The sequence below is a fragment of the Trichinella spiralis genome (assembly GCF_000181795.1).
Source record: "Trichinella spiralis strain ISS 195 chromosome Unknown Scfld4, whole genome shotgun sequence".
Classification (NCBI taxonomy): Eukaryota; Metazoa; Nematoda; class Enoplea; order Trichinellida; family Trichinellidae; genus Trichinella; species Trichinella spiralis.
The window spans coordinates 8682739-8701610 of record NW_003526943.1 but is presented as its reverse complement, the minus strand read 5'-3'; the positions used below and the strand labels follow the sequence as shown (position 1 = coordinate 8701610).

Below are 18872 nucleotides of genomic sequence, written 5' to 3'. Positions count from 1 at the left end.
TCGCTTGTTCACTCCCCCACTGCGTTACATACATTCATTCAGTATATGAGTTAGAAACAGACAGAGGAAGTACACAATACAAAGTTATACTGTTATAAATGAGATACATTAAAAAACGATGAATACTGATAGCAAAGTGAATGCAAAAAACTGGTAGAAAACCTTTATATGAATATTTTACAAAAGCTAATTATTCACCTGATAATGTTGTTGCAAGCAAAATATGATCTGATTAATAATTATAGTAGTTGCGTGATTTAATTAAATGTTGCTATGCTGTGATAAATCAGTATTGCGCATTCTTTTCAATATCATGAATTTTTGATTCATAGTGTCAATTTCAAGATATAGCTTTACTGACGCGTCACAACATATGGAGAAGAAAGTAAATAAATCAGACCAAATATACACTATTTTAAACGAGCAAAATATCACAGTACATTCTAAAAATACAAATCTATCAAATATCGATCAAATAAACCTGTTTTGAAATAGATTTCTAGAAAAACAACATAATTCTACTATAAAATCATGAAGTGAGCATCAGTCAAAATATATAACATGCTTATTATTCTAAATTGTAGCTTAAGTAAATGAAATTAAGAGTTACTTAAATGATTTGAAAACTGTTAAGCTAAATTTATTTTTATTAAAAATTTGATGAAAAAAATTAATTATTATTGGATTTAACATTAAAAAATTATTATTAAAATACTCAGTTTTTAATTTTTTTTATAAAATTACAAAAAAAATTATAAAATTTTATTACAGTTAGTAAGTCACTTACTTTTATTATTTTGTATTACTGTAGTTCTATTTTAGTACCGTAGAATAATTTGAATTTCTGAACTTGTACTGCTTCTTGAATTGCCATGTCGTTGCAAGTATGAATTTCATTTTATGTTTATATTGATTGTATTGAAATTTTTTTGTTACAGAACGTAAAAAGTGGTAATCGATCCGTATTCTCAAGTGCCGTTGTTGCAGTAAACAACGTATTGAAGGAGCAGCCGCTTTCTGCTTTAACTTTTCGGGCAACGGGTGCTCCATATTTGAATTCTCAACAAGCTAATCAATTACCTGAACGAGCGAATACTTTATCCAATTTTCGCTTACTTCCGAATGTTGGGTGTCAAACTTTTCCTGCTTATGGTCGTATAGACGGCAGTGGAAAAAACATGGTGAGAATGAAAACTAAAATTTAAATTAATGAAATTTAAAAAATGAAAAAATTTTGAAATATTTATTACACTGAAAATTTCGTTAATTGGTTGAAAAAACATTTTATAAATTTATAATTTATCAATTAGCAAGTAAATGATTGATGATGTTAACCTTTGACACTAATGACAACTTATGACAGTTGTTTGGAGGAAAACAAAGGTTTTCAGAATTTTATATTTATTTTAGTATGTATATTTTATTAATAATTATATATGTATTAATTAACAGAAGTTTTATAAAAATTAATTAAAATATTAAAAAATTAAGCTGTGAAATAATTATTTACCTTTTAGTCCATATTTGTTTATTATTGCAAATTTTGTTTGTTTTCAAATTGAATTTTTTTCGATTATACGGTTTATGTTTATCATTTCTATTATTGTTGAATTTAATTTTCTTTTTGTTAAAAAAAAATCATTTTGTAATTAAATAAGTTGGCAATGACTACAAGCGTACGGTTAATTTTCTTTGTTATTTTGAACGTGGCGTTCAGGCACACTGTGAATTCATACGTTAAATTATGAGAGTAGTTTCGATAAAAGGGATGTTTTCAACCAAATATGATCGTTTTCAAATATTGACTATCTTTAGTAGATGACATGTAAATTTTTATTATGAATTATGCTAGAGTATTTGTTCAGTGTATTACAATTCATAATTGATTACATAGCTCGGTGTTGTTTGTCAATGCCGTCCATTAACGTGCGTTTGAATTGGCTGTTATTTTTGTTTTATAATTTACAGAGATATACAGCATCTATTGATAATAATTTGATGTGTGCATTCGCTGGAACGCCACCAATGCCGAAGAAACGACCCAACAAATATCAGTTGATGCTGAAAAATTTCGATACTTCGATCGTCCCATGCCCGTTGTTGGTCCGGAGAGGTATATAATAAAAGGAAAAGCCTTGTTATTTTTTGGATATATTATTGTGTTTTTTTTGTTTTTCAGAGTTACGAGATCTTTTTCCAACTGTTGACGTGATGAATAGAACCATGACAGCGCTTTGTCTTTCGAAGAAAACTTTAAATGATATGGTCGTTTGGAGTGCAGAGGGAGAAGCAGAGCGGGAAAACATTAACGAAGATGTGAGTTGTTTTGTAAGGAAAATTGAATTAATTATTCAATTAATATTTTTCAGTTTATAAATGTGGCAAAAGATATTGTTTGTATAATCAGAGATCATGGCTATTGGGCGGATTTCATCGATCCTTTCAGTGGAAAGCCTGTAAGTGTTTTCAAAGAACAAACGAATCGTAACATTTTGAATGAAACGTGTTGTAAATATTTGCTTGTTTGTAGTTTTATTCTGGGTATACGAATGCAACATTGTTCGAAACTGATGAACGTTACAGTCTGTTGGGTTTCACCGTCGAAGATATGGTCTGCTGCAAAGTGATCAAACATCCTAAATTTGGCTCGAATGTTGTCGTGGGAACCGTGTTTACCAACGCTCCGGAATATTCAGCAATCATAAAAGAATTCAGCGAAGCGATCAAAAAAAATTAAAATTTCTTATTATAGATAGTTCAATTGATTCAATTCGCTCTCAGTCGAGGTTTACTGGCTATATTAGTTTCAAGTTAATACTTTAGATGAATAGGAAAATTAGTAGTGCCATTTGATTATTATTGTCTTTGAAAAATTTTGGTTAGTTATAAACATTTATAATTTGACTGCATTAGCAGGAATTTTTATAGTGAAGTTTTGTTTTTCGCTCGTTCTCGTTTTTTTTAAATATAAACATTGGCAAATAGGTATATTATTGATTTCTGAAAAATCTGAGCAAAATGCTATTTTTATTCAATTCAACTTTATTTGGAAAGTCAAAGAAAAGAAATCTATCCAACAAATTCAAATAGAAACGGCTGGTATGTAATAATGCAAGAGATAATCATCGCAGTTCACCGTGAAATATACCATTTGACCATCCATGATGCCTACAAATGAAAATTTAAATAATAAATTTATCGGAGTAACAATTTATGAAACGAATAATTAATTACTCAGCGATATGTGGCCCTGCGATGAGAGCTGACTAGAGAGAAAAGCTAACAACCATCTGATGTCAATTCTGGTCGAATATGTCACGCTGCCGTCTCCTCGGCTTGCGGGTACGAGATCAATATTCGACGTTGTACTGCTTTCTTGACCTGAAAGTTGAGCAACTTTTAAAATAAAAAATATTTTGCAGTATTAATTTTTTAAACGCTTTTCATTCTCTTTTTATTATATAAATAACGAAAAAAAGAATCTACAGAATAAAGGGAAAAAAATTTTGATTAATAAATAAAAACTACTTGATTGCCGATTATTTTTTGTTAAGCTGTACAATCAATCACCTGTGACGTGAGTGGACGGTTGAACAAAGCTTGGAAAACAAGAAGCTACAGAAACTTCATCAGTTTCTACTTTCAACGTCAGCTCACCACCATTGCTTCCAGCAATCATCTAAATGTAAAATTGAACGAATAAAATTCTCAACGCAAAACAGTATTTTATAATTGATTGAACTGCAATATTTAAATCTTACAATATAATTATTAATATGTTTCATTCCGGCGACCACTTTGTGCACAGTTCGAACTGGTGGAAGCAGAAGTTTCAAATCAGCATCGAGCGACCAATTTTCAAATAACTTCTCCGGCCAAAGTCTCGGAAGAAGAATTGTCACAGGAATATCATGCGTCACTAATCTGTTGCAAGCTGTAATTGTAGGCTGAAACAATAATTGAAAAGTTGAAAAAATGCAAAAATTATTTTTTAATAACTTACAAGTTTAATTTCCAACGTCAAATAGGGTATTACTTTTTTTGTCAGACGGATTTTTAACGATTTGGCCAGCGTTCCCGTTTTCAACGCTTGCAATAAAAGTTCCGTCGATAGCTGCAAGTAAATTTCATTATTGTCAGCACTCCAACCTTCCATGCGAAATTCCGTGAAAAATGACTCCTGAAAATTTATTTCATTCACGTGAAACGACATTTTTTATTCAAATTTATTTGCTTTAATATTCCCATACCAAATTCAAATCGCACAGAAACTTCTGGCCAGCATCTTGAACAAAATCCTTCTTCGCTATGTACAGTTTGTCTTTAACTATTCGAATGATGCATTCCTTGCTAAGCTTACTTATGGCGGAAATTAGTCCTGAAGACACTATTTTTAATTCAATTAAAAAAACAAAATTTATTTACCACTTAATCAACTAAATTGAATTCATAACATAACATAACGTTGAAGCTTAAAATAAACTTACGTGTAAAATTTTCAATGCTTCCAGTATTTGAAATTTTTGCAGATAATTTCATTTTTATCTAAAATGAATTCAACTTTCAAAAAAGTTGTGTTTTATCAAAATTTTGATAACATCAGCTTATAATCTCGTACATAACTTATTTAAAAATTAAAAAATCTACTTCGCCTTCAGACATCATAGATTACGCCACCAATCTTATTTTTTCTAAATACACGTAATACATTTTTCAATTAAAAATATGTGTAACATTATTGCATTTAATAAACGTTTATTTACCGTAAAAAATAAAATCAACAGAATTTGATTTTATATTACAGAATTCAAATTACTGTATTAACTGAAATTAAGTATTAATGAACTTCAAAATTTTTAATCCTTAAAATTAATTCTTAATATAACATTATTTTAAAACTTATAGAGCATTTGATAAATTTCTAATTATTTTTCATAAAATAATAAATTTTTCAATATAATATTTCGCAGTCTTATTTCATTTCTTACTTCTCACCCAATAATCAGAATAAAATATTTTAAAGTAGCATTTTGTATAAAATAATATCTTTTATTTTGCTTATAAAATACGTTTAAATCGTACTCAGTCATTATCCATTACATCGATATTGTTTTCTTCGACAATAATCACTTCAACTTCATTTACTTACAGTATTACAGTTTTAATATGGTGATGTATGTATTACTTACTTTTCTGTAATCCCAGTATATTTTTATGTAACCTATCTTTTTCATTTCTCATGTTCTTTTAATTAACTGTTGTTGTTGTTTAAATTTTATTACTTAGACATTTCTAACGTATAAGAGATGCGTTTGATTAGTTATGGTCGTTTTTATCACTTGTTCGACTATTCATTTATTGAATATGCCTAATTCTTTTACATTTTTTTAAAAGAAGTTATTGAAAAAATTTTTTAGATTCATGTTGTGCTCATTATTATTCTTTACTGCTATCCTAAGACACGCCGAAGTTAATGTCGAACACTTGCCATAAAAAAGCTATTTTATTAAGATGAGGCGTATTTACTGTTTGTTTATGCGGTAAGTTCTGCTGTTTGTAGTTTATGTTATTTCATTTTAAATTGTTAAATTTTTTAGACACGTCTGTCTGGTTTCGGCATTACGCAAGTCTTCCCCCTGTTTTAATGTTTCTTCTAGCCAAAGGGGTTACGTCATTTGTAGACATTCTTCATTAAATCGGCAAGTTGTTTGAAATGTGATATTCTATTTATAAATGCACGGATAATTGTCGTAAATTAAATGTTGTTTTTTTTTGAAATTCTGAAGTTTTGTTTTTTTAACATTTTAATGTGTTTTGCTTAGTTATCATCTTGGTGTAAGATTTGTGAGTTTTCAAGTGCTGCATTGCACTTTTTGTTACTTACTTATTGATTAATTATTTTTTTTGTTTTAATTAAACTTGTAATCTGAGCATATTAAAAATTTTATTTTTACATTTCAAAATGATGTTTTAAATCTTCCAACCTTCAGAATGTCGTTGTTAAAGGTGAATGTTCCACTGTCAGTAGCACCGTATGGAATCAGAAATTTCAGTCTTATTACGCGATTGGTTAAAGGTATTATGCATATTCGCTACGTTGTGATTGGTACAATTGTTGGCGGTGGTCTGACGTTGTCTCAGGTTTGGGAAAATATTTGTTATTTGATTTTGAAAGGTTTTTATTTTGAAAATAATGATATTCAGAATGTTCAATCTTGGATGGATAAATTACCAGATTTATCTTGGATAAATATGGATTCAAATCTGGTTGCTCAATTAAAAGATTCGTTTCGAACGGTTGCTGACACTGTAACTACACAGAAGATGCTACTTTACAAGAAAATGGAAGACACCGGGTGGTTGCCAAAGCAGGTGAAGAGAGATTTATTGGAATGGTTCGAAGATAAGAAGACAGTTTTAACAGGTTTGGTTTTATTTGCGTATATTTAATGTTATTGTGCGTTAATTTGTTAATATTTTTGGTGATGTTTATTACTGTAGAAAGATGTAATAAATTGATTTACATGAAAGAGAATTATTATTTACTTCCAGTTGTTTCATTTTTTGTATGGAAATTCAGAAAATTTTAGAAATTTAATTTTTTGCAGACACGCCGGTGCTGTCCTTGATTACTGATCCAGCAGTTTTTGGTAAATAATTTTCCATGATGTTTGTAGAATATTTCTGTTTTTTTATTAACTAAATGAACAGTTTATGCAGAAGAAAGTCCATCGGATGAAGCTAAAGAAGCACACGAACGCGAACGTAATGACACTCTACAAACTGAAGTATGTATTATTTCGTTTTTTTTTCTTAATTAATTTCCCACATAGAGATGCTCTTTTTGAAGTCAGATGAAATTACAATATATTAAAGCTGAGCTGCAATTAATTTGTAAAATTTTACAATTATTCTTTGTTAAATGCAAGCGAATGAATTACTCCAGTTTTGAGAAACGAATCACATTTTGATAATAAGCACGTTTAATTGTTATTGTTTAATAAATTGTTAAACTTGGAATTTGTTTTCATGTATTTATATGAATGAGATGACGGCTTTTTGTTCTTTTTATTATTAATTAATGATGACTGAAGATGAGAATTGGATGAATGAGAAATTTGTTTTGTATTGCAAGTAAAATTATATTTGTAGATGAAATTTCAAGAGAAGATTGAACAGCTGGAGAAGGAAAATGCAGAATTACGACGAGTACTTCAATCCCAGAGTGGCAAAGATGTGAAATTAAGAAAAGGAAATGTAAAAATTGATTTTAAAATGTTCAATTTATAATGATTTTGAGTAATATTTGTTTTTTTCTTCAACAGGAATCACTAATTGATATGTATTCGTCCGTGTTGGATCTTCTTATTGATTATGATTCATCATACAGTACTCAAGATCATCTTCCGAGGGTAATTATTATTTTTTTTCTGTGATAAGCTTTGTTTAATAAAAGATTGTTTAGTTGATGTTACATGAATCTAGCTGACAAATGATAATTTCTAGGTTGTTGTAGTGGGAGATCAAAGTTCTGGTAAAACGAGCGTGTTGGAAATGATTGCCCAAGCTAGAATATTTCCCAGGTAAAAAGTGGTATTGAAAGTTCTGTTCGTGATTTTTTCAAGAAAATTTTAATTCAGGGGATCTGGTGAAATGATGACAAGAGCCCCGGTGAAAGTAACACTCAGTGATGGTCCTTATCACATCGCACAGTTCCGGGACAGTCAGCGGGAATTTGATTTGACTTCTGAAAAAGAAGTACTGTTTTTCTCTCTCTCTCTCTTCTACTCAACATTTTCAGGACTGAAATTGTTGTTGTCGAAAGATGAATTTATTAATAGCATAATAGAGATTTTTAATAATTAATAAATGAATTCCGTTTATATTCAGCTTGCTGAACTGCGAAGAGAAATTGAATTGAGAATGTTGAATAGCGTCAAGGGCGGGAAAACAGTCAGCAATGAAGTGATTGGTTTGAGCGTTAAAGGTCCCGGTTTACCACGAATGGTGCTTGTAGACTTGCCCGGTGTGATCAGTGTAAGTGAAGCTTGTAAGCAATTAAAATTCCATTCTATTGAATCAATTGTTGCTTGTTGAAGACTGTTACTACTGGAATGGCAGCTGATACTAAGGAAGATATTTTGAAAATATGCAAGACTTATTTAGAAAATCCAAATGCAATTATACTTTGCATTCAAGGTGAATTATATTTAAGTTTTCTTTTCTACTTTTGTAATTTTTATTATTATTTTCAGATGGATCCGTGGATGCTGAACGAAGCAATGTAACTGAACTGGTGTCGTCGGTGGATCCAGCAGGCAAACGAACAATTCTTGTATTAACCAAGGTCGATTTGGCCGAGGAAAATTTAACCAATCCAGACATGGTATGCATGCAGATTTGGATGTAGATTATTGAAAAGGAAAAAGTTTCAAATGACAATAAATATTATAGATTAAAAAAATTCTTCAAGGGGAATTATTTCCAATGAAAGCTCTCGGCTATTTTGCCGTCGTGACTGGTAAAGGCAACAGTGGCGATAGTATAGACGTTATCAGAAATTATGAGGAATCGTTTTTTGCAAAATCGCAGCTTTTTCAGTAAGTTGAAAGAAAAATCATAATCTTCTGAACAAAATTCAACATTTGTCACAAGGGAATGTAGTGTTCAAGTGAAATTGGTGTTTATTATTTTTTTTCAATATCAATGATATGTTTGTTGAATATTTTAGAGGAAGCATTTTGCCGCCATCTCAGCTGACGACTAAAAATATGTCCTTAGCGGTCAGTAAATGCTTTTGGAAAATGGTCAAAGAGTCCATTGGTCAACAAGCTGACAGTTTCAAAGCTGTTCGTTTTAATCTTGAAACCGAATGGAAGAACCGATTTCCAAAACTTCGTGATATAGACAGAGTAATAATAAATAAATTAGTAATATTTCGTATAAAGAGAATAATGTTCTTGCTTATAGGACGAACTGTATGCAAGGGCGAAAACGGAGATTTTGGATGAATTGGTTCAGCTGAACGCAACGAGTACCGCGGAATGGGAAACGGCTTTGCGGGAAAAATTATGGGAAACTATGAGTTCATACGTTTTTGAAAACATATTAATATCCGCTTTTGTCGGAGATAAGCCTCAGTATATATTTTGGTGTTTTAATGTTTTTTTTTCAAAAATATTATTCGGTAATTGTTTATATTTTACAGTACTTTCAACACTACTGTTGATATAAAATTGAAGCACTGGGCCGATACTCAACTTCCTCGAAAATGTGTCGAAGCAGGATGGGCAGTGCTACGTGAACAGTTCACTCGATTGAATGTTAGTAAAAAGCATCAACCCGAAGATGGATGGTCATCATGCTATAAGCCGTTGAAAGAAGCGGTGATTGAAAAAGCGTTAAATTCTCATACATGGAATAAACGGGCTTTGGAATCATTGGTATGTATGTATATTTATTTATGTACAATAATTGGTGTTTTAGTTTATTATTTTTGTTGTTATGAATGTTTGACTGATTGATTGATTGATTAGCGTATTATTCAACAAAACGCGCTTGAAGATCGAACAGTACCGAGCAAAGTTTGTTGGAAAGATGCGATTTTATTTATGGAAGATAAAATTAAACTTCGTTTGAAAGAGTTGGAAAAGCACAGCTTGCATGATAGCAAAACCGCGCGATGGTTGCGTTGGTCTTCCCCATCAGAAGATGAACTGAAAATTCAAGCCATAGCCGATCAATTGAAACCATTACTTCACAACATTTCGGTAATGTTTTAATTATTTCTTAATAAAAAATTATATGCTTTTTCTTTTATTTATTTCAATTTTAATTCTCTAAAGTCCAGGAATCCATTCATTGATTCAGACGAAATGATCATGATTCGACGTAACGTTCGGAATAGTGGTTTTGAAGTTGGAGAAGATGAAGTACGTGAAACTTGGCATCAACTTTACCGAGTATGGTTTTTGCGCAAATCTCTTCTCACTGCCAATGAATGTCAAAGCATGTTTCTTCATCATCAGAAAGGATTCGACGAAGTGGTAAATTATTTATTTATTTACTTATTAATCGTACCTAGCATATAAAGTTTGCACCTCAGAAGTAACGTTTTAAAATAACATAATTTAGACTTTTTTTATTTTGCATTTTTAGGAATGAATATTTCATTTTTGCCCTTATTTTTTGTGTTATTATATTATATTATATTATATTATACTATACTATAGGGAGATTGTAGTTCAGTTGTCTTATTTTGGCGCGTTCAGCGAATGCTTCACATTACTGCTAATGCTTTAAGACAGCAAATTGTTAGTACGGAAGGTAAAATATTGTTTATATTGTTATTCATTACTAATTATTATATATTTTATAGTTAGATATCTTGAAAAAGAAATCAAAGAAATTCTTAACGAATGGTCGCATGACTCTCAAATGAAACGACAGTATTTACAGGGTGCACAAGTTGAATTGGCAGAGAAACTGAGTAACAAAAATTTAGCTCTTAAAATAATAATTGTTTATTTAATTAATGTTGAAAAAATCTATTTTTATTGAAATAATTTGAAATGTATAATTAATTTTTCATTTCATTAAGTAATAATATTTTAATTGTAGAACAAGTTCGAGTGATTCAGGAAAAAATTGAAGATTTCATTGCGATGTTGAACAATGAAAGCAAAAGATCAGCACATGTTTCAGGATAATTGGTCACTATTACTATCTGTGACTGATTTTATTTGCCTGGTTGCTTTGAGTATCTAGTAAATTTTATTTTTAGTCCTTTCTTTTATTTTCTGAGCATGCTATGATAATATTGATGATTAATTGCATTAGTAATTAGTATTTTTGAAGCATATAAAGTATGTACGAAATTTTGAGCATTGCAGTTACGTATGGGAGACTAAATTATTTTATCTTTTTAAACAAAAAACAGATATTAATTCAAATAAGTATAACATTTTTTTAGTGTAGAGGATGTTATTGTATTAAGTTTCCTGTCAAATACTGAATATGAACTAATGCTTAAAGATGAGAAATATTGCTTAAATAAACATATGATATTAAACAACAGCATCATTGTTATATGACTGCTGGAGCATATCAAATGTGAAATTATTTGCATAAACCAAAATGGCAATGTTATTAATATTTAGATTTTTTTATCAATAGAACAGTTTTTATAAAGTTTCACATTGAATGATAAAAGTTTAAATTGTTGTGTTACGGAATAATAATGAATGGTTAAAATACATGAAAAGTTTGATTAAAGAAAGTTGGGAAAATATCTGTAGCTTAAAAAGAGCTAATTATTCAACCAAATATATTGGCATGGCACAGTTTTTGCATCTGGCATCAAACCAAGTCATCAACACTTTGACCTCTCTTGTTTGTTCTTGTATGTATAGCAGTTACTAAACAAAGTCGGAAAACGAATCAATATTGTAAGTTGTGAGTATATTTTTCATGAATAATTTTTAAATTAGCAATTTACAAGTCAAATGTTAAACTAATTAATCTTCTTGTGTCAGTTTTTACACTTTAATTTTTAACGAATTAATATGATGGGAATAATTGCCATTTTCAAGCTGCACAGCTACATGAATAGAACGAGAAATCAATGCCAATGACCGAAATCCATATTTTAATGCTAAAAAACAGATGTGACCGACAATGCTGCTGACCTTCGGTCAGTTGGTGAACTGCAGCATGTCACGTGAATAACAATTCTGGGTCGAATGCTTGTGGCCATTTTGGCATCTTATTTTTGGTAGCGTTGTTTGACAAATAATAAGTGGTACTGTTATTTTAGAGGTCATTTTTGAAAATTTTTCTAAGAAATAGCCAGACGATAGCCAGATGAACAGTTAGATAAGCTTTTTGGTTTGTATAAGCGTTGAACGTGATTGGTCGGTCGAAAGGATTTATTGTTCTTCGTTTGGCCGTTAGCTAGCAGTAATATCATTACCACGGTCATTCTTCATTGCTCGTTGGGCATCCGTTGTGGTTGGCAGTCACCGGTTTGTGATAGCTTTACCATTCGATAAAAGGAAACTGATTTCCAGCACGTTTTCGTGGCTATTTCTTTTTGAGTAAGATGAAAATTTATGCTTGATAAATGTTAATTATTTTTTATCATTCATGTGATGTATTTATTAGCTTCATTAAGTGATTCGATAAATTGAAATTGGCGTTGTAACTGATCTTTGGTAATTATGCCATTCATTCAGTTGAATTAACATGAATTATTTAGAAATTTAGAATTTATTCCATTTAATTTTTAATTTCAAATCATAATTAGCTGTAGACATGTACACGTACAAGTACATGTACATTTGCAGGTCAATTGAATATGATTTATTAATTTCAGATGAATCAGAGTACGTACTGATTGCTGCACTCAATCACGCTCACACATTCATGATTATAACATGACAAATTTGCAATCATTTAAATATTTCAGTTGAATGATGACGTATCAAAAAATTATTCTTAGATTAATTAAAAAAAAATTTTTTATGTAATAATAAAATCTAAAAAACTGTTTTGCAGCAAGTTTGACAAAACAGCAGTTTTAACATAAAGACGCAAGTAAATCCGATTATTATTTTTTTTCTGTGTTTATTCCAGTTCCCAAGATATATGAAAAAATTATGGGAGNTNANTNNCNNNNAATTTANATGGCATCNTTNNNTTATATATATANTAATATTAATATTTTGTGTTATAATATAATACAATATAATATAATATAATATAATATAATATAATATAATATAATATAATATAATATAATATAATATAATATAATATAATATAATATTANTATTATATTATAATTGCTTCAGTTTAAACATAAAAGCTCAAGGGAATGTGCCAATTACTTTGGCAGTTCATTGGTTTCACAATACTAATGATAATGTGGGTCATTATTGCTTTTTGTCATTTTTGATGTAAAAAACTAGTAGTGCATGTTNTTACGAAAGTACTAATATTTAATGGAAAATGAAATAACGTTAATGATAAATAACATGTCAAATTTGCATAAGCTTGATGGCAATTTAAAAATATATCCNTAAAAGACTTACGAATTATTGCATAGTTCAATTAATTTGATCATTTTTGTGCATTCGTTAATTGGTGAGATGGTATGCACATTTTATCCTTTTTGACGTTAGCAGAATAAGATTAATTCTGTTTTATTAAATCAGTAATGCATTTTAATAGATAAATAATTATTTTTGTTAATAGGCTGTGCAAATTTTTGAATTTTTTTTACTGCTTCTTAAATTTAATATTTAAATCAAAATGTGCAAATTAAGTAATGATTAATCGTATTTATTGTAATAAATTTTAACTTAATTATTTGAATACAAATAATTATGCATTTTCAGATTTATTTTATTTTTCGGTGTGTAGTTTTATTATGTTGCGATGCATAATAAACAATTGCACATTTTAATTGTTTTATTTTTACAATACAACCAAATTTTCCTTTCTTGATAATAATAATAGTAATACTCGAATAATCGTGTAATTTTAATTTAGAAATGTTGCTAACTAATAAAAAGATAAAATTGAAATATGGAAGTTAATAATGAAGTGATTTTTTAATTTAAATTTTCTTTTCAGACAGCATCTTTTCTGAATATTTAGTACAACTTTTGCAAAAATTTTTTGCAAGATTTTTGGCAATTTAGTTTTCGTTACTACTATTTATGTTTTTTGCAGTTGAAGTTCTGACACATTTCAAGTGATTAAACGAATTAAACCCTAGAATTAAATCTCCAATGATTTTTCACTGAAATAACATAAAACATATACAGTCAGTCAGTCCTCAATGGAATATGAATTTTAAGCAAATTTATTAAAATTAAATCCTTGATTTTGATTAAAATAATTTCAGTTTTGATTTTTTAGTGCATGATTACAACTGATTCTCATTTTAGGATCCGAATCAACAGTTTAATCAACAGTTTAATCAACACTTTAATCAACAGTTTAACTTATTCAATTTTTTTGATTATCCTTCCTTATTTGTAATGCCAGCAACAGAGAATCAGCAGTATTACATTCCTGTGTACTCAGCTGCCAATGGAGTTGGTAAGTAGAAATGGTGGTAGTAGTTGCTTAAATTTTAATCATTTTAAATATTAAAAATTTATACTGAACGAATTTCTTTTCTTTACAGCTGCACTAATGTATTCACTAATGGTTTTCAAATTGAATGTCTAGGATAATTAACAAAATAATCAGAATTTTTGTAGAATGCATCATGCAAAATATTGCTAATTTTTGTATGCTTTTAATAATTTGTAAATTTCAAATTTCATTCAAAACATTAATTGCATTTAGCGTTTGTACCTCCACCCTTTGTAGCCAATATGAATGTACCCTATGCTGCTTATCCTATTCAAGAGCGTAAGAAGTTTTTTGCATATATTAATACATTTTTATTTCATATAAATTATTTTAGCAATGCAACTTCATCACTATCCACCACCAATCACTCGACCTCCATTAGTTCCCCAGGAACGTCGTCAAAATCAAGAACGTAAATAATTGAAATCTTAAAAAATATTTTTTAATTTATTTGTAACTTACTGAATTGTAAAAATTATGCAATGAGGATACTAGTTAAATATATGAAAATGAATAATCTGTGATAAGTTTTTATACTTTAGCTCAACAGCCCGTAATTCAGTCTGCAGCTGTCCAACGTCCGGAGCGTAGTAGGACATCAAATCCTGAGGAAATTCTTGAACCACTGTGTTTTAGTAAGTGCACTTATTGATACTTTTAACAGTACGTCTCAGGTTTAATTTTGTTTGATTTAATTTAAATATATTCTGAGGCATGATTTAAACTTCATAAATTATGAATGTTACTTTTAGACGAGCCAAACTTTCAACCTAGGAAACGAAAGACTATGCGTAGTTTTCTTACACCATTCGAATTCTTGCGTCAAATCAACTTTTATCCACAGCATAAAAAATATTTATCAAGAAAAGTTCTCATAAATGGATTGGCTGCGCATATTTCCAAAGGTATTTGATAATTATATTTTATCGTTAATGCATTTGATAAGGAATGAAATGTTTATTCTTAAATTTAAATGACAAATAGGACCCACTGGAAGTTAATAAAAAAAGTGCATTTAATTTTCAAATTATAGTATATATAATGTATTCATGAAAATGAAAAACCTTGTCTCGAAAATATTGTGTGTTTTATACTTTTAAAGAATTTTCATTGAATAAATTCACACTTTCTTTAATTGAATTTCACTTTAGATGATTTGCACAATCTGTTTTCTAAGTATGGAAAAATAATTCGCATTGAGTGCAAACGTTGGGAACGTGAAGATGGAGGTAAAAATTAATTTGCATTTTTGATTTTTTAGTGAAAGAAAATTAATAATTTATTATAGCTTCGGCATTTGTTATTTTCGAAACTGAGGCGTCTGCAGAAATGTTATTACTTGACTGCACTGGTGACTGTGGAAGATATTTTATGAAATGCCCTGAATATGCAAAAATATTGAAAGTATGTAATTACAATTATTTTATAAACATTTCATTACTAAATGTTGTTTTAGATTGAAATCATACCATGGTTTAAAGAAAATTGTGCGTATTTTATGCCTTTAATGGATATGAGTGGTTGCTCACGGATGACAGTTGTTTGCACTAATTTGCCGTTGCCATGTAAAGCTGGTTAGTAAAGCGATACGTGCAAAACATTTTTACTTATAAATTAATAATAAAATTTAAATTATAGTGATTAATTATTTTTTATGCTAAATTAATGACATGTATCAGTTAGCGTCAGAAGTTTTTTTAAACTGAGGAATAAATATGTTTTAGCGGAATTGTCGGCAGCACTGGAGAGACGCTATCTTGGTATTGGTGCTGTACGTTTAGACTTAGATGAATTCGAATATCCAACAGGTTGTGCTAGACTCACATTTAAAGATGTTGTTTCATATCGAAAAATATTAGATGAAGTACATCTGAAACTTGCCATGCCAAGCACAAATAATCACATTGTAAGTCTTTGTTTAATCATCAGTTTTTTCCATTTTTTATTAGGCACATATCTCAAATCTTAGAATGAAATGAAAAACTTATCCACGATTGTTTCACAAAATATACTAGGAATACTGTTAGCATGAAATTTTTATCTGTAGGTCATATATTGAATTTTGCTTTACAATGGCTTCTTCTTTTTCAAGCAAATTAATTCATGGTATTTTAGATTCGAATTGCACCATATTTCTCTGATGATACAAAGTGTGACTTGTGTCAAACAGCACCCAGGGATGCAGAATACATCTGCACAGCGTCTACCTGCATTACGTACATGTGTGAATTTTGTCTTAAAGCAACCCATTCGTCTGGGATAGAGAACAGTCATTTTGAAATGGTAAAGATGCGAACAAGGAATTAGACAACCACTTTTTTAACTGAATGACTTTTAATTTTTTAACAGATTGAATTTTTATCATATATGCCCACAGCAAATTTTTACATTTGAATTTTCAGCCAACAACTTCTTTTTATTCATTTTTCTTCATATGTATTTTTCAGTTTTCATGGCTTTTATATGAATACATCAAGTATTATGATTTTGATCAACTTCAGGCAATAAACTTTTTATATTTATATATTGCGATAATATAAAAAGAAATGGGGGCATTAATATACAGCAAAATTCCGTTACAATGAACTCAGAGTTGTATTTTGTTGTATTGAGATTTACACTAAATTTGTGTAATTTATTAAGAAGTCGAAAAAAATAATGAAAGAAATGAAAATAATGAAGCCATCAAGTTTTTAATTCAGACAAATAGTTTGTGATTTTTGGTTAAATCATTTGTTAGCTGGAAGATTAAGTACAAAATCTGTTATTTCAGTTAAATGCAAAGGAACCTTTTTTTGGCTCTGTTTGAGAGGCCAAAAATTTTGATAAAGTTTGAACAGAGTTGTAAGTCACGTTGATTGATACCGGTGATTCTTCAATTCATTTGCCGTCAGAGTTATTTTCACTGCTATTGCCAGCGTCATGATTGCTCTTAGCAATAGAATTTGTTATTACTCAATGCGAATTATTTTTCCATACTTAGAAAACAGATTGTGCAAATCATCTAAATTGAAAATCAATTAAAGAAAATGTGAATTTATTCAATGAAAATTCTTTAAAAATATAAAATACACAATATTTTAGATGTAACGTTTTTCATTTTCATGAATACATAATATATACCGTAATTTGAAAATGGAATGGACTTTTTTTATTAACTTCCAGTGGGGCCTATTTGTCATTTAAATTTAAGAATAAACATTTCATAAGTATTTCAATGCTAACATTTAGTAGTTGTCACTCCTTGTTTAGCTGAATAGCTGAAGCTATGGACAATTTTTCATTTGTAGTTTTTCCCATTGTACTAAATCACCTTTTAAAATTTAATCAATTTCTGACAAACGAAAAAGCATCATATGGGTAAATCTCATATAACTGCTAGGTAAAACTTAATTTATCTGATGAGGAAAGCAACTGTTGGCTGACATTCCTTTGAACAGTATTTATGATAAATTGCACTTTGATTGCCCTTGACGTGATAAAAGTAAGAAGTTCAAGATGTTGATGCCAGCAGAAAGAAATAAATGAACGGCACTGAGCAGAAAAGCTGTTGAAGCTTCTTCAATTCACAGGGCAGTAGACATTGCATTCTTTGATGTCAGCTTTGGTGCGCCTTTTGTCGATAAATTGAAACCATTGGCGCCATATTCCTGATTTTTCAAACAAATTATCGATTTACCTAAATCTTGCTCAGAAGTGGATACTGATTCGAGATAACAAATTTGAACAAGCAAAAAATTCAGTTAAAAACCATAAGAGAGGATGGACATTTATGATGTCAAACAGGTCCCGTGCCAGAATCAGAATGGGTGATATTCCTATGAACAGTATTTAAGGTCTCAGTTAGAAAGAAGAAAATTTTCTTTTCTTTTGCTATTTCTTCTTCTCTTTATGTCTGATAATTCTTGTAGCAATCATTGCGGTGCACTGTCCCTTGATTTTGAAAGAAAGGGAATATAAATGAAAATATACTGGCAACCAGAAGAAATATTGGGGATGTTCCGAAGTATATGCGCAATGTGCAACATGTATCCATTGTTATTAAGGATTATTTTATTTTTGTAAAGAATAAAATAGGCAGCACGTATGCAATGTGTACAAATTTAGAAGTTAGGGCCATTATTAGTAGAAAGCTCACGTGGAAAGGTGCCCGTTGGATTAACCATTTTACTCAATTTCATTAAGGTAATTAATTATAATTAATTTCATCAAATAAGTACCATCAAATAGTAATTTTTTTAATATAAACAGAATAAAAATAGTAAAGCTTTGAATATCAGAAAACTGACAAATGACAATGATCATCAAATGAGAAAGAAAAATGACAAATAGAACTCATTACAACAACAACCAGTAAAATTTAGCTGCGCGACAACAAATAACATTCCTCACAACGACAATCAATGAAGGTCATTTTGAAAAGCAATGACATTCGAAACCAATCAAATTTCAATGTGACATTTGTAACCAATCAGATTTTGATGCAGTATGTCTTTGATGGGAATAATGAATCCACCCCTTGCTAATGACTACAACAAACTATCAACTACTCAGATAATTATTGAAGGATGATTTCAAAAACTTAAAAATAATGAAGAAAAGACTATATGAGATATTGACACTACATATTCATAGTAACTGCAGGCATAAAGCATTTGTGATAACTGAACCCTAAAGCAACAAAGATGAATTTAGTGCAAATTCAAAAATAAGGTACTGTATATGAA

At 29.6% G+C, this 18872-nt stretch overlaps 3 protein-coding genes across 3 annotated transcripts; all 3 read left to right on the top strand.

Annotated features, from left to right (window-relative positions):
* The first annotated feature begins 872 nt into the window (after window positions 1-872).
* Tsp_02115 (conserved hypothetical protein) lies at window positions 873-2737 on the top strand. The gene is made up of 6 exons (XM_003377875.1): window positions 873-884; window positions 939-1181; window positions 1969-2113; window positions 2180-2316; window positions 2370-2456; window positions 2531-2737. The coding sequence occupies exons 1-6, from the start codon at window positions 873-875 to the stop codon at window positions 2735-2737; spliced, it is 831 nt and encodes a 276-aa protein (XP_003377923.1).
* A 1988-nt stretch (window positions 2738-4725) lies between these two features.
* Tsp_02116 (dynamin family protein) lies at window positions 4726-11014 on the top strand. Its single transcript, XM_003377874.1, has 25 exons — window positions 4726-4764; window positions 5418-5469; window positions 5512-5540; window positions 5598-5638; window positions 5991-6141; window positions 6205-6424; window positions 6609-6650; window positions 6721-6788; window positions 7153-7257; window positions 7326-7412; window positions 7507-7583; window positions 7641-7758; window positions 7891-8037; window positions 8100-8199; window positions 8256-8386; window positions 8455-8573; window positions 8732-8912; window positions 8971-9140; window positions 9209-9443; window positions 9537-9770; window positions 9846-10046; window positions 10233-10326; window positions 10379-10489; window positions 10621-10697; window positions 10973-11014. The coding sequence occupies exons 1-25, from the start codon at window positions 4726-4728 to the stop codon at window positions 11012-11014; spliced, it is 2871 nt and encodes a 956-aa protein (XP_003377922.1).
* Window positions 11015-12312: 1298 nt separating this feature from the next.
* On the top strand, window positions 12313-16685 carry Tsp_02117 (conserved hypothetical protein). Its single transcript, XM_003377873.1, has 14 exons — window positions 12313-12344; window positions 12852-12928; window positions 13636-13658; window positions 13953-14106; window positions 14359-14424; window positions 14480-14557; window positions 14688-14780; window positions 14898-15050; window positions 15297-15374; window positions 15434-15549; window positions 15602-15719; window positions 15870-16051; window positions 16261-16428; window positions 16593-16685. The coding sequence occupies exons 1-14, from the start codon at window positions 12313-12315 to the stop codon at window positions 16683-16685; spliced, it is 1431 nt and encodes a 476-aa protein (XP_003377921.1).
* Window positions 16686-18872: the final 2187 nt, after the last annotated feature.